Raw genomic sequence first — 13,778 nt, forward strand, 5'->3', positions numbered from 1 at the left:
AGCCTATCCAGAAGGAAACCATCTTGGTTACGACAATCTTGCAGCCCACTGAGATGAACGAAGACCACTCATGCGGCGCACTCACTACCCTAGGTTGCTCATCACTGTTCTAAATTATTTTGGGTTGCTTCCCTGTGGTACAATTTCATCCAATTTAGCTTCAGCTGGCTGGGCTTAGAGTTCAAGTGAGGACCAGCAGCAGCAAATTCTGAGATGGGGTCAGCAACCTTCCCAAGACAGAGCGCTGAAATTTGACGTTTTGACCTCTATGTGCGGTGCAAGTGCCAGCGAAACGTCTAAAAGTTACTAATAGTCCTACTTACAACAGCTTCATTAATAAATAAATGAAGATGCAGGGCTTTACCTTTTAGGAGGTGGTTGGTAGCATTAGTTAATCCACAGGCAACATGGCTTTGAGCAAGCTCCTGGCTGCATGGGGGAGGAGAAGCGAGACTGAACTCCTGCCTCGCGTGCCGATGAAAATTGGCACATGTTCCACTCCTGGCACCCGTGCCGAGGGTTGCGGACCCCTTCTTCTAAGGCTTACAGAGGGCTATCTACAGCAGCTTAACTTCAATTTGTTAGAACTCACTAACTAGAAAGGTGTATTAATAGGGCACCATGCTGGAGAAATATCTGCTGAATAAGTTTCTCGTGAAGAGAAAAAGGAAGGATGGTTTTGCTTTTTCTTTATATCAGCGGTTCTCAAACTTTTTGACCCCAGGCCAATCCCTGCTCAACACAAACCTTTCCACGGACTACCAGCCAACCACCCACACTGACAAAATTAATCATATTAGGCTACTGTAAATACACAGCTATAACACAAGTGGAGGCATAGTTAGATCTTATTTTTATAACATAAGGGGGCGTGTATTTTAAGATTTCAATCGTCTTTATTTATGGAAGGGGAGGAGGGAACTTCTTTTGGGTCAGGGCCACACAAAGTAAGATGTGGTCCCTCACAGATACCTCACGCCCTTTGGAGCAGAGGAGGAAATACCAATGTTCAGGGCTTCCCACAGGCCACGTTAATTCTGGGGCCCAGGGCCAGGAGATTTTGTGGGCTGCTTAGGCTCTGGGATGGGGCAAAAATTAGGGGTTTAATGTGTGACAGGCAGCAGACGGGGCTGTGCGGTCTGAGAGAGAGAATGGTTACAGGAGAGTAGGGCTCTGGGTGGGAGGAAGGCTGCAGGAGGTTGCGGGCAGGGCAGTCTGAGTGGGAGGTTGCAGGAGGTTGGGGTGGGGAGGGAGCAGGAGTGGGAAGGGGATCTAAGAGGGAGGCAGGGGCAGGGTGGGAGTGCAGGATCTGGGGGAAGTTTGCACGGTCCTGGTGGGAAGGGTTGCATGAAGGTGATGGGGAGCCGGGGTCCAAGCACCAGGGGGTGGAGTCATTTACTTGGCTCCGCCCCTCACGCTGCTCCTGGAATCCGGCCAATGGGAGCAGCACAGAAAGACTCCCGGTGAGCGGGTTTCCCCAGCCACAGGGAGGGGGAGCAGCAGTGTGTGGAGCTGCTTCACCTGCCCGCCAGATGGATCTGACCCAGGAGGCTCAGGGCTCTCCCCCTCCATCACAGTGGAGGCTCGTGCTGAAACTCCAACCTGGCGGGGGGGCGGTGTATGTGCACGCGGACACAGGGCTCGAGCGCCAGCATAGGTTCCCTGCTGCAGGAAGGGGGTGACCCCCGAGCCCGTGCCACTTTGAGAACCACTGCTTTGCAGGAAAACCTCTCACCCTGCTATTTTTAACGGAGGGGCGTCCCCTTTTCGCTGTTACAGGGTAGAAAACTGTTCTCTACTTACGGTTAGCTGTGATTGCACACCCTGCCAGAGAGAATATCATCGTGTCTTCCAGGATCTATGGAACAAAAGCTGGTTCAGGGGGACGGAGTCAGAGAAAACATTAAAGAATTTAAGGACAAATCGCATCTGCCATCCCACCGCACTAAGTGTCTGGAAGTCAGATGGTATAGAAGGAGAGGACTGAATTCTCTACAGTGCTTTCCCTGGAAGAGTGCTGGGATTCCCTCCGAGACTCTGTCCGCTTGGCTCACCCTGTCCAGTTCTCGGACAACGCTTTAGCCAGTCCTCAGGAATCCAAAAACTCAGTGCAAATCTGTGCTCTGCCCTGACGTTTCTTTATTGGAATTCCACAGCACTACAACCAAGGAGATTAAGCTCAGGGGTAGGGAGTGGTTAGGGAGCGCCACAACTCCAGTGTCGCTAACTGTCAATCAGGCTATTTACATACTCCAGAACAGTGTTTCTTAAGCTTTTGGAGACCACGGGACACCAAACGATGTTTTTATGCGGCACACTTTTGAACACTTTAAAAAAATGTTTCCAGACCTGCGCCCCCCCCCCGCCACCGCCCCCACAAACAAACCAACCAACCAATCAACCCTATCAGCAACATATACAGCAAAACCAAAATGAAGTAAGTTAATTGGGTATCACAGAGATGAAGAGGTAACACTGTACCTGGTTTAATAACAGAAAATATATACAGGTTGAACCTCTCTAATCTGGCACTCTCTCGTCTGGCAACAGCCGTAAACCAGCATGATTTTAGTTAGCAGGACAACCGCTTATCAGCTACATCCACACTACAGTGATATGTTGACAGAGTTTACCCAACAAAACTTCTGTTGACAGAGTGCGGTCGCACACAAAAGCCAATTGGAGGAGCACTCTGCTCTGTTGACAGAGTGGCCAGATGGCTGGCTGCTCTCTCGACATAGCAGGCACCCGGAAGCACAGTAGACAGGGCTGCCCATTGCCCTGGATGCCCTTTCTGTGGGGAGAAGGCCCCCCCAGAGTGCCCACAAAAAAGGTGCTCTTCCTCACATGGGAGAGACAGAAGTTTGTCAGCAGAAGCGCCAACCTTTGTTGACAACCTTCGTTGACAAAACACATTTCACGGGTATGCATTCCACCGGTTTGTTGACAAAGCTCTCTGATGTAGACGTAGGCAGCATGGGTGTGCCCAAGCTTCCTGTGGTCCCATAAAGTTTGTTACCAGCCACCAGTCCTGGCTCTCAGTGTTCTGTGCTGTTATTTAGCTGTAATCTACCCCCAAGTGTCTTCTGAGAGCCCAGTATGCAGTGGAACAATGATCTGATCCCGAGAGGTTCAACCTGTACCATCAGTGTATTCTTCTAAATGTTCGCAGTACACCTGCAAGTTGTTCACAGAACAGCAGTGTTCCATGGAACGTAGTTTAAGAAACACTGTTCTAAAAAAAGTCTACCATGTGCATTACATTCCACGTTGTATTACGTAATTTATTACTGGCTTATTAATTTTTTGCAGACCAACTGTTGTATAGATCATAAGCGGGTCATATGCTACAGAGTGCTAATAAGCTGCAAGCTTACTACATGCTACTATTCTTATTACTATTTCTTAATCTAACAGCACAGATAACAACATGTTAGTTATCAGGACACATCAATTCATGCTTCGTCCATCGTTGACCTTGGTTCCCTTATTTCCCCTCCCTCCAGTTAATTCCACGATAAGGCCTGCATAGGGAACTTATGCAAAGGAAGATTCTTAATATGAAATATCCACCCAGTTCGTAGAACAATAATGCAGCAAAACAGAAGTAATTAAAATATAACGCAATTAAAGAGTGGAAGAGGAAAATACCCTCTATATTCTAGAGATGAGTATGGTCTGAAGGAAATTAAATACAATCACATGCTAAACTGCAATTAATAAATGATGACATGCAACTACATTAGTGTATTATGGTACATAGATGGTAGCTGTACATACCTGCTTGTCAGTCAGGTTTCCCTGCAGTAAGGAGTCTATGAAGACGTGTTGGCTGAAGTTCTTGCCCCGCCGCTCCTTTGTGACTTTCTTTAAAACTGATTCCATCTCCATTAGAGCTTCATATACACAAACAAATTATTTTAAAAGCTCATCACCATCCAAAGCAGCAGAATCTATCTTCCAAAGCACCTTTCAGGCCATCTGTCCACCTTTTGTCCGCTGACAGAAGGGGACTCTTTACTGAGCATGTTACTTAGGGTCGATTGGGAAATATACTGTAATTTTATCTAAAAATTCATGAGTCAAACATTAAAGAGATCTCACAAAATAAGCCAAGGCAAATAAGTGGTACCACTTGACCACGAGACCAAAATCAAGTAACAGTCAGAGTTTAACAATCACCGACAAACATTCTTCTATTTCACCCAGATCCCACAGCCTGTGTGGTCTACAGAATCATTGCTACTGATCATTCACATTGTTATAGCATCTTGATCAACTTTAGGGCCCCATTGTATGAGGGACTGTATAAACATATAGTTATAGTCCCTCTGCTGATGCAGCTGTCCAGATATAGATGACACAACTGGTGGGGAAAAGGAAGGATTTATTATTCCCATTTTACAGATGGGGAACGGAGACAGATTAAATAACTTGCTCAATGTCACCCACAAAGTCTGTGGCAGACTCAGGAACAGACTCTATATTTTTAAAGTCCCAGAGCCACTGCCTTCAGAAAAAGGCTTCCTTTCTCTCACTTGCAGCCTGGAGACCCCTGAAATATTTATGCACAAAGTAAAGGAGATCAGAGTTTACTATGGTGTGTCAGGCTGGTGTAATTCTAATGGAGGCAATTCTAGATAGGCATCATCTTAACAGAGTAGTCTTTGGCCTAGCAACCTTAAAAACACAGCAGAACTGCAAGAATGGGAACACCCTGTTTTTGTGGATTTAGATTAAGTCCGTTATATTATTTATTTTGATATTTTACTAATAGTCAACAGAGACAAAACAGCACAAAAATTAAATAATCTGGTATGTTAGCCTATGAAAGCTGACGTGAGAGGTGCATTATTGAAACTAGTAAGCAGTACTGGGAATACCAAGGTACAGCTTGGAAGGCACTTGTTAAAGCTACAGTGCTTCATGGCTAAGAGGAAGAATGATCTTGTACCTAAGTCACTAAACAGGAACTCAGGAAATCTGAGTTCAGTTTCCAGGTCTGCCACAAGCCTCCTGCATGACCTTGGGCAACTCACATTCAACCTCTCTAGACTGTCTCTGTGTAACAGAGAGAACAAAACTGCACAAATGCACAGGAAAAATGGGATGATAAACTTGATAATATATACAAGGTGCTCAGATATCATAGGGATCGATTCCCCAGAAAAGCGAACACGAAAACAAATGTGAGCAAATCGAACACCTCCACGTGGCAGTTACCGCAAACATGGTAACCAGAGCTGTACAAATGAGCAGACAGGTGGGAACTGGGGGTGGTGGAAAAACAACTTACCATCTTCATACAGCTTTTTCCTGTTCACACTTTTGTCAAGCGACCCATCTAAGAAACCGCTTCCAATCTCTGCCCAGATCTGAAAGCAGTACAGAGGAATTCATTACCTTCCAAGACACAAGTTGTTGAGAGCTCTGCCTAGCTTAGTTCTGACACATGCACAAAAAATGAAGACTTCCCCTTCCCTATAGCAGGCCTGAACAGGAAACAGGTCTTGTTTCTAATCACATGTGCTGCTGTGTTTGTGAGGCTGTTTGCAAAGAGCTGCTGGAGCTGATCTGATGCAGTCTTGGAGATTAATCACCACTGAAAAAAAAGCTATTGCACAAGCAAGACCCCCTCCTTTTAAGTCACTGATTGGATCTGCTGAAGGGCCTGGAGTTAATACAATTATGACCTGACACAATGAAGAGAAGGAGGACTTAACAACTGAGAGGAAGAGGTTTCCGTTAGACTGTAATAGTCTTTGGTTCTGCTAACAGATACTTAAATTAAGGAATATTGACTATCTTGGAGAAAGGATATCTTTGTTAAAGATCCAACCTCCATGTCATCCCAGTTAAGGTGCAATAGCTCACAATGTACACATTGCAGACACCCCTCAGGTATTCTTCGAATAAAACCAGAGAACATGAGACTTAACATTCTTAATATTTATAAGGGTATAAAATATCCTCTAAATGCCTCATTTATAAACAATGAAGCAAAAAAAGGTTGCAAACCTACTTTTTAAAAACAAACCTTCACAGATAATCTTTAAAAGGCCCTTATCATTTCTGACAGAACCACTGGGCTCCTGCTTTATCCATCCCATCCTCAAATCCTCTTCTTTGAAGCCAGCAGCATTCTGGCTGAAGTGGAACCAGTCCCCCGGAAATGAAAGGTCAGAGATTGCTTCGGGAGAAAAGCTAAAACTATGGGATCCATTTATAGAAAGGCTTTGTGCCACTGCTCCTACTGACTTCAGCTAGAGTGGTACTCAGCACCTCTAAAAATCAGTTCCAGACAATCAACATACCCTCTAATTTTTTCCATCCCTACAGAGATTGAATTTTGGTACGTGCACACATATGGAGGTGATGTGCAGACGTGTGCTACCAGCGCAAACAAAAACCTAGATATAGACTTAAAATTTGGAAGAAGAAAGGATAGTAAAACAAGAAACAATGAACAAGGCAAACTACTTAAGACGTTTAGTTAATAGGAAATCAAATAAAAAGAAAATGAACACTGTGCTTGGAGTACAGTAACTCTATAGTTAGAATTAGTGGGGGTTAGGCCCCAGGGAGGGGGTTTTTCAGCAGACAAAAGGCAGTATATACACCTACAGTGTAAATTTTAAACAATTTAATACTGTACAAAGCACTGGTGCTTGTGAAGGTTCATTTCCCAGGAAGTATCTTGCTACTAAGCACTTCTCTATGTTTACCAGGAGAGCAAAACATTCAGGTTCAATTTCGCATGCCTAGTAGAGACCCACTAGTTAGGCACGTGTCCCTTCATTCCCTCACATGCTACCAGGAATGATATAGGGAACTACGGTTCCAACATGTCCACTTCCTGGAGGCTGAACCCAATTCTATTAACAAAGGCTTCCAAGCCATAGCCTCCCATGATACAAAAGCAGGTAGGCTACAAATTCAATCCATTTATCCTGTACGTTAGAGTAGCATCACACCCTGGATCACAATCTTTTTCCTTAGTTTTAAAAGGCCCGTAAAGAATCCAAGATGTGCTGGTCAAGGTGAGGTGGCACAATAGCCAAGATTCAAAGTAGTGGAGATCCTTTTATTTATAAGAGCAAAATAGCATTCACCATGGAGCCTCTTTTCAACCTTTACAAAGGAACTGCCATTGAGTCCCAATTGCAGCTCAGTATTGTGCCTCCTGTTCACAAAAAACCAGTCTTGTGTAACTACCCTTGCAGGTAGCATGTGGGTTCTGTAAGTTCTGGAGGCATCTACTGGGACTAACTGGGGCCACCTCAGATGTTCTCTTTATTCCGAACACTGAGGGTTTAAGAAGGGACCAAAGATTAAAGAACTAGGATGGGATTTTCAAGACTTTAAGTTAAGCACTCAAATGCCATCAGAGTTCCAAGTTGGTTGCATGGCCAGTTCTTTTAAGTGCTTTAGAAAACTCCAGCTTTACAAAACTTACAATATATATGTATTTGCTTGTTCTATATGTTGACAAGAGGCACCTGCCTTAAGAACCTAGCAACCTGAACTTGCAAGCTCTGTTCCAGCGCTTTGTGCCCCTCACTAAACTATTACCAGGTGCCACCAACCTGGGAAACTGACATTCCTGGCTCTTCCTGAGACTCACCGCACCATGGTTCCTGCGGAATCGAATTACTTCCCTGTCGTCTTCAAAGGTACTGCCCATTGCTGTCTGTGTGACAGTCTTCATGGCAAAGCCCAGCATGTGCTGGCAAAGGGGCACATGTTGAGACTCGGGTAAGGACAGCCATTTTGCTAGCAACTCTTCTGACAGCTACAAGAAAGGAAACCAGGAAATTCAAGTAATCTCCTTGATTTACGACTTCACTCCATTGCTCATTAAAACACATCAGCAAGAGTGGGTGATCCCTCGCAGCTCCTAACTGTCCAAACACTGGATATGGCTCAAACTTAACCCTGTCCTACATTTTTTAAACTTAAACAGCAATGAACCTCAGCCTAAGGGTTCCTTCTAAGGTTGGCTGTTGTTTTCCCCACAGGAGCCCCCTGCCCCCAAACCTGCTCCCTCAGCCACAAAGGAATACTTACATTGTTCAGTATTTATGAAACTAATATTTGGCTGACAGGTTGAGTCAACAAAAGAGCTTTGCATCTGTGTATCCCAACATCTGGCATCCGGCCCTGTTCCCACCCTCTGGACATGCATGTTTAGTTGGGTTTAATGTCTTGAATTAAATGTAACTAAACCTTTGTCCGCGTCTTCTAAATATAATGAGCTAATGCAAACGAAAGCATGTTCATGATGTACTTATACTGTCAGATGGATACTGCTGCTATAAATATTACATTTCTCTGTGAAACTTATTATCCAATATTGCTGCAAATAACAAAAAATCAGAATATAAGAAAAAACATTTTTTCCACTTTGTTCATCTCCTACATCTGCAATTTAGACAACATCTGTTTCATTGATTCCTTTGTCTTAAATCAGAAAACAATAATGTGCTTCATCCATGTCTGTCCTTTCACAGCATGAATGGGTGCCAGTGATCTGTTTCGGAGGGGATGCCAGACCGGCTTAAGACTGGGTGCCATAATGTCACCTACCCTAACATGGTGCCAACAATACTAGAGGAGAAGCCATTTTAGATGCAATGTGGCAAAGAAGCACTAGAATCAATGTATTTTTTCTCCTCCAAGCCTTGTATCTCAACCTCATTTTATATTACAACTTAAGAATGGCCATTCTGGGTCAGTACCCCCGTCTTCTGAAGGGACCAATGCCACCTGCTTCAGAGAAAATGAACAGAAGAGGCAACCAAGTGATTTATCCTGCCACCCATTCCCAGTTTCTAGCAAAATGCATCAATTACCTCAACCTAATGAATCTCAGGCCCACAACGTGTAACATATGTATGGGAAATCATAGGTTTTGAGGCCTTTGAGGAGAGATCAAAACAAACAAATGAAAGGTCAGACTTGGAATGGAAAGCTACTACTGCTTCATAATAAAGAGATGTAAAAGGCCAAGAAGCTGGAATACTGAGATTTGAAAACATTCTCAAAATTTGTACATGGCTCTGACTCCAGCACCAACCTTCCCTCCGCTCCTTTACCCAGCCATCGTTCCCACTGAAGTCTGCCACAGGCCACAGATTGCCATTCTCTTTGGGAATACATTACACGCTGGCCTGCAAACTGCCAGCCTTCGAGTCAAGTAATTCACCTTCTGGATGACAGGAAAGTTACTCTGCAGGGACTTGGTCACGCCATTTTCATACAGCTTTCTCCTCAGGTGACTCTCCCCTGCATCCCCAGTAAGTCCAGACTGGTATCTCAACAGGGACTTCAGCATCATTTCAAAGGGATCCGCTGAAACAAAGAACAAAAGGAAGAATCTGACATATCAATCAAAACCCATTCTGCAAGGGAGAAGAAAGGGGAAATGCAGAGAATCCGTTAGGAGTCCCTCATTTTGCACTTTAGGTCCCCTCTGGCCAAAGGCTCCCAAAACTAGGGCAACCTACGGTTCTGAATAAGGACAATGAACTCAGCTGCCTCTGAGCTCCATCAGTACTGATCCTAAGTAGACAGCAATAAGGGGCATTTCCTTCTTCAAGGAAGAGTCTCCACCAAGCTCTGAACTTCTCTTGTTCCACAAGATCTGGGAGCCAGAACCAAATCCTCCACGTGACAGTACCGCACACGCTGCTCCTCGTGTACCTACTCAGTCTCCCCGGAGTGGAGAGTTGCCAGGCTAGGCACAAGAGACAGCTGGCTCCTCTCACCATTTTTATGAAAGCTGCAGTTATGACTGATAACGCTACAGCCTGACCCTCACCCAATGCAATTAGTGGCCTAGCTCACTTATAGCCTCTTTATCTCTTACCTCACAGACACAACATTGCTGCTCTACTGCTCCACAGCTTCCCCATTCTTCTACCACTCTGCAGCCTCGCTTTGCCCACTCGTACTGCAGACGTGCACACGATGTGCCAGTCAACGTGAAAGAACTGGGGGACATGCCCTACTGGCAACAACTGCGTCAGCACACACAGGGAGATCTCATTCCAGAATCTTTTGCTTTCGGGCACAGCACTGCTCCTCACACACCCCTCATGTGTCACGCTAATGAGCTCTTATCGCACTACTGTTGCTAACAGCCACTCTTCCCCATTTGCAGTGGCCGGCTAGATCCCTTATGGAAAACTGCACTCTGTTAAATTATAGACCAGTTTTCCCTTTCCAATGCAGTTAAATAATTTCACTCTCCATCTTCTGTTGCAATGAGTTAGCTTGCATCAGCTCACAGTTATACAGTTGTTTATTACTTCCATGCTATTTCTTGGGCTTCAGTTCAAGAATTACTCTGTATTTCTCTGCCAGCAGTTTCTCACTCAATGCTATTACAGAGCTGTCAGAACAGATGCAACACTGTTAATTAAATCAAAGCCCATAACACTTTCCCTTCTACGCTCTTTTGACGGTAGATTTGATATGGTGCAATGAGTGCTAATTGGGTGTGTTCCAAAGAGTCAACTGTAACTGTTTCATGCAGGCAGCGTCCCCTGCAGGATGGGCAGGGAGCAATGTAATCAAAGCCCTTTCGGCACAAGGGAATGCCATGAATGGAATGGAGACACATTTGTACGGCAGTACGTCTAGTGGTCCCCACGAATGTCAGGGCCTCATTGAGCTAGTTGCTGTACAGACACATAAGAAGAGACTGTCTCTGCACTAAAGAGATTGTAACTGGGACAGGAAAAGTGGGGGACAGGAAATGGAGGCACAGTGAGGAGAACTGACATGACTGAGTTCACACAGAGTATCAGCAGCAATGCCAGGAATAAAATCAGTCTCTTGTGTGCTAACCCAGCACTCTATCCACTGAGCTATCCCCTGCCCCTTCTCACTGGGCTCCCACACACCCTTGACAAATTTTTTACTGCAGCTCTGACTCAATAGACTAGTTTAAAAATAACGGAGCCAACGAATGAGAGTTGCACCATATTCAGGAGCTACAGCACTCTACAGGTTGAAAAGGTTGTCCAGTAATCCATCCCTCTGCAAAGTGCTCTACTGCCTGGCATTCCTGCCAGTCACTCTCCAGGGCTCGCCAAGACGCATGCAAACCAGTGGCACACAACCACCAGCCATGAAGCTGGTACATAGGTTCTGAGGACTGCATGGCGTATCTGTCACGCATACATGTTTTGGGAGAAAACACTGACATCACTGCAGACCTTCCACCAGTTTAATGGGATTAATGGAAACTGTAAACAAAATCAAGACACAGGTAGTGATTTGTACTCAAATGTGTCTTTATGTTTCCATCCTTAGGGCAAACAAGTACATTGTGTGCACAATGCTCAGCATGCTGAACATGAGTTGGCTACCCGAGCTGGCCTTTGTCAAGCCACCCCCCTGAAGTATTTTTCTTCACAGCAGCAGAAGAGGTAGGGACAGAACTTCATGACCCCTCAAGGTAGGAAAGCTCTGCCTGAGAAGCTACTGACGCTGCCCTCTGCATTCCCAGTGGTACTTTTGAGTCCTTTGTTTGCATTAACTGAAGAGCTGCATCCCAGACTAATGTCAAAGTTTCCAGGGAAGCGTGTCAAAAGGTCTGCTAGCCCATCCATGCACCCCCAAGAAAAGTAGTGTCAGAAACCGCACACTGTTCTCATAGATCTATGATCCTGGACAGCCAAGATAAACGCCCAACACAGCTGCATACTAGAAACAGGAGACGGAAAGAACCAATGGGGGTCACACTATTGGAGCTCTGGCAGAAATGCTACCTGTAGTACAGTTTCCAGGACTCAGGGTTCTTCAGTGTTAAGAAGCTCAGTTTAAATGATTTCAGTCATTTCCCCAGGGATTGCTACATAATCTAAGAGACCACAATCTGAAATCTGCTTTTCTCCCTGCCCAAATCCCCATGGCTCAATCTGGGCCTGATCCAGGGGCCACTGAAATCAATGAGTCCTTTCATTGGTTGCGGGCAGCTCTGGATCAGACCCTTTAAAGCCACTGTTTTAGCTGTAACTGCACAGACAAAACTAAAGGCAGTCCCTCGAGAGTCACATCTTTCAGATGCATCTAAAGAACCCGAAGAGCTTCCCACAGCAGAGTTGACTGGCTGAACTTTACATATCTAGCTCTTCCTGTCTCCTCTTTTAGAGCACCCTTAGATGGGAACCACAAAAGGCTAGAATGTTCACTATCGATTTTAGCTACTTAATTTGATTCAAACAGACACATGGGAAAAGAGAAAAGGGGGAGAGAGCAAGTGCACGTGCATTCTCCCAGACACTAGTTGCTCTGCTAAATAATTATGAACACAGCCAGAAAGCCAGACAACCCAGCAGCAGCAGAGCAACCGGTGGAACTGGCAAAAAAACCAAAAACACTCTAGTAAACCAGACCTGAGCATCTTCTTTCCACCCCACAAACTAAAGACTTGTGTTCCTCAATCCTCCACTAACACCCACCCCTACTAGAAGGCTCTGCAGCACAACATACATATTATTTTCAACATGTGGGGTGACCGAGGAGAATCCCAGAACTGATGTCCAGGTCAGGCAACATAGGTCAGCCACAGGTTTAAATGCAGTGTAAATATACTTTCAAGGGGCACTCCACTTTCTGATAAGCAGCTTGCTCTCCTGGGCTAAAGTGGCTTCCCAAGCAGAGTTGGGCAGGAACTGGATTTTCTGATTCATAGGAAATGTCAAAGTTTTTCCCCCCCTCTGGAAAAGTAACAGAAACAACCCCCCCACCTCAAATTTCCAACAAAGTTCTGAAAAAAAAATAAAAAATAAAATAAAAATCAGGTCTGTTTCATTTAATTAAAATCAAAATATTGTTCTAATTTCAACCCTTTAAAACTAATTAAATTAACTGTTTTGAAACAAAAAATCCAAATGCTCCCTTCCAAAAACATTGTGGCATCCTGTTTCAATGTTTGTTTACGTCTCTGTAAGCCCCAGCAGAGACTCACGCGCAGACCACTCATCCAATTTCAAATTAAATCTCACTCCTTTAAATGCCAGGAGTGAAATCCTACATCCTTGACAGAGAACAGCAAAATCCCAAATTACTTCAGAGGAGCCAGGATTTCAACCTGAGTAAAAGCAAACAGAGAAATGAATCAGAGAAAGCAACTTAAACTTACATGTCCTGTTGGGATTAATGTGCTGTTTTAGGAGATCAATGGAGCCCACGCTGACCACAAGGCGTCTTCCAAACCAGAAAGAAACAATAGGGCCATATTTCTCATGCAGATTCACCAGGAACTCATGCAGGCTGCCACTGGTTACAATGTCTGGCAGATTCCCATCTCTGACAGAGGAGGAACAGAAATAAAAACCCCGTCTATAAACAGTATCAGCAATGAAAGGTATAAAATCAATGAGAAGGATGAAGTTACTCACTTTTCATCTGTTGGAGTCACTCCTGGGATACCGGAAGCTTGTCTAGAAGCCTAAGAACAAAGGAAATGATGGTCAAAGTTCGGCATCAGCCTCAGAAGATTCACATTTTAGCATCGATTGAACTGTTGCTTCAAGCTTTTCATATCAGTTGAAAAGACCAGTTTGCAGTCTTATAAGCCTTCATCAAATTCATAGTTTTGTGACAGCACAAAACTGCTTTTCCCCACTGGCTCTTTGTTTGCTACATAGTCTCATACACACAGAAACTAAGGAATCTTCAGACATTTGAGCTCTTCCTGTGTATTAAGGTCACCTACTGGAAAAATGCATATAACTCAACACCAATTGCATTTTTTGAACATGGAC

The 13,778-nt window shown here is 44.6% G+C and overlaps 1 protein-coding gene across 3 annotated transcripts in view; it reads right to left on the reverse strand.

The window, feature by feature from the left end:
- CYP20A1 (cytochrome P450 family 20 subfamily A member 1) overlaps nucleotides 1-13,778 on the reverse strand; it is a 28,430-nt gene that overhangs the window by 12,821 nt on the left and 1,831 nt on the right. For all 3 annotated transcript variants that reach the window (XM_075001256.1, XM_075001255.1, XM_075001254.1), the window contains exons 2-8: nucleotides 13,413-13,462; nucleotides 13,154-13,320; nucleotides 9,206-9,351; nucleotides 7,625-7,792; nucleotides 5,297-5,375; nucleotides 3,781-3,896; nucleotides 1,804-1,858 (exon numbers count right to left, since the gene is read on the reverse strand). In XM_075001256.1, coding sequence (XP_074857357.1) covers nucleotides 1,804-1,858; nucleotides 3,781-3,896; nucleotides 5,297-5,375; nucleotides 7,625-7,792; nucleotides 9,206-9,351; nucleotides 13,154-13,320; nucleotides 13,413-13,462 — 781 coding nt within the window. The remainder of the gene's footprint in view (nucleotides 1-1,803; nucleotides 1,859-3,780; nucleotides 3,897-5,296; nucleotides 5,376-7,624; nucleotides 7,793-9,205; nucleotides 9,352-13,153; nucleotides 13,321-13,412; nucleotides 13,463-13,778) is intronic.

The sequence above is a fragment of the Carettochelys insculpta genome, chromosome 8 (assembly GCF_033958435.1).
Source record: "Carettochelys insculpta isolate YL-2023 chromosome 8, ASM3395843v1, whole genome shotgun sequence".
NCBI lineage: Eukaryota > Metazoa > Chordata > Testudines > Carettochelyidae > Carettochelys > Carettochelys insculpta.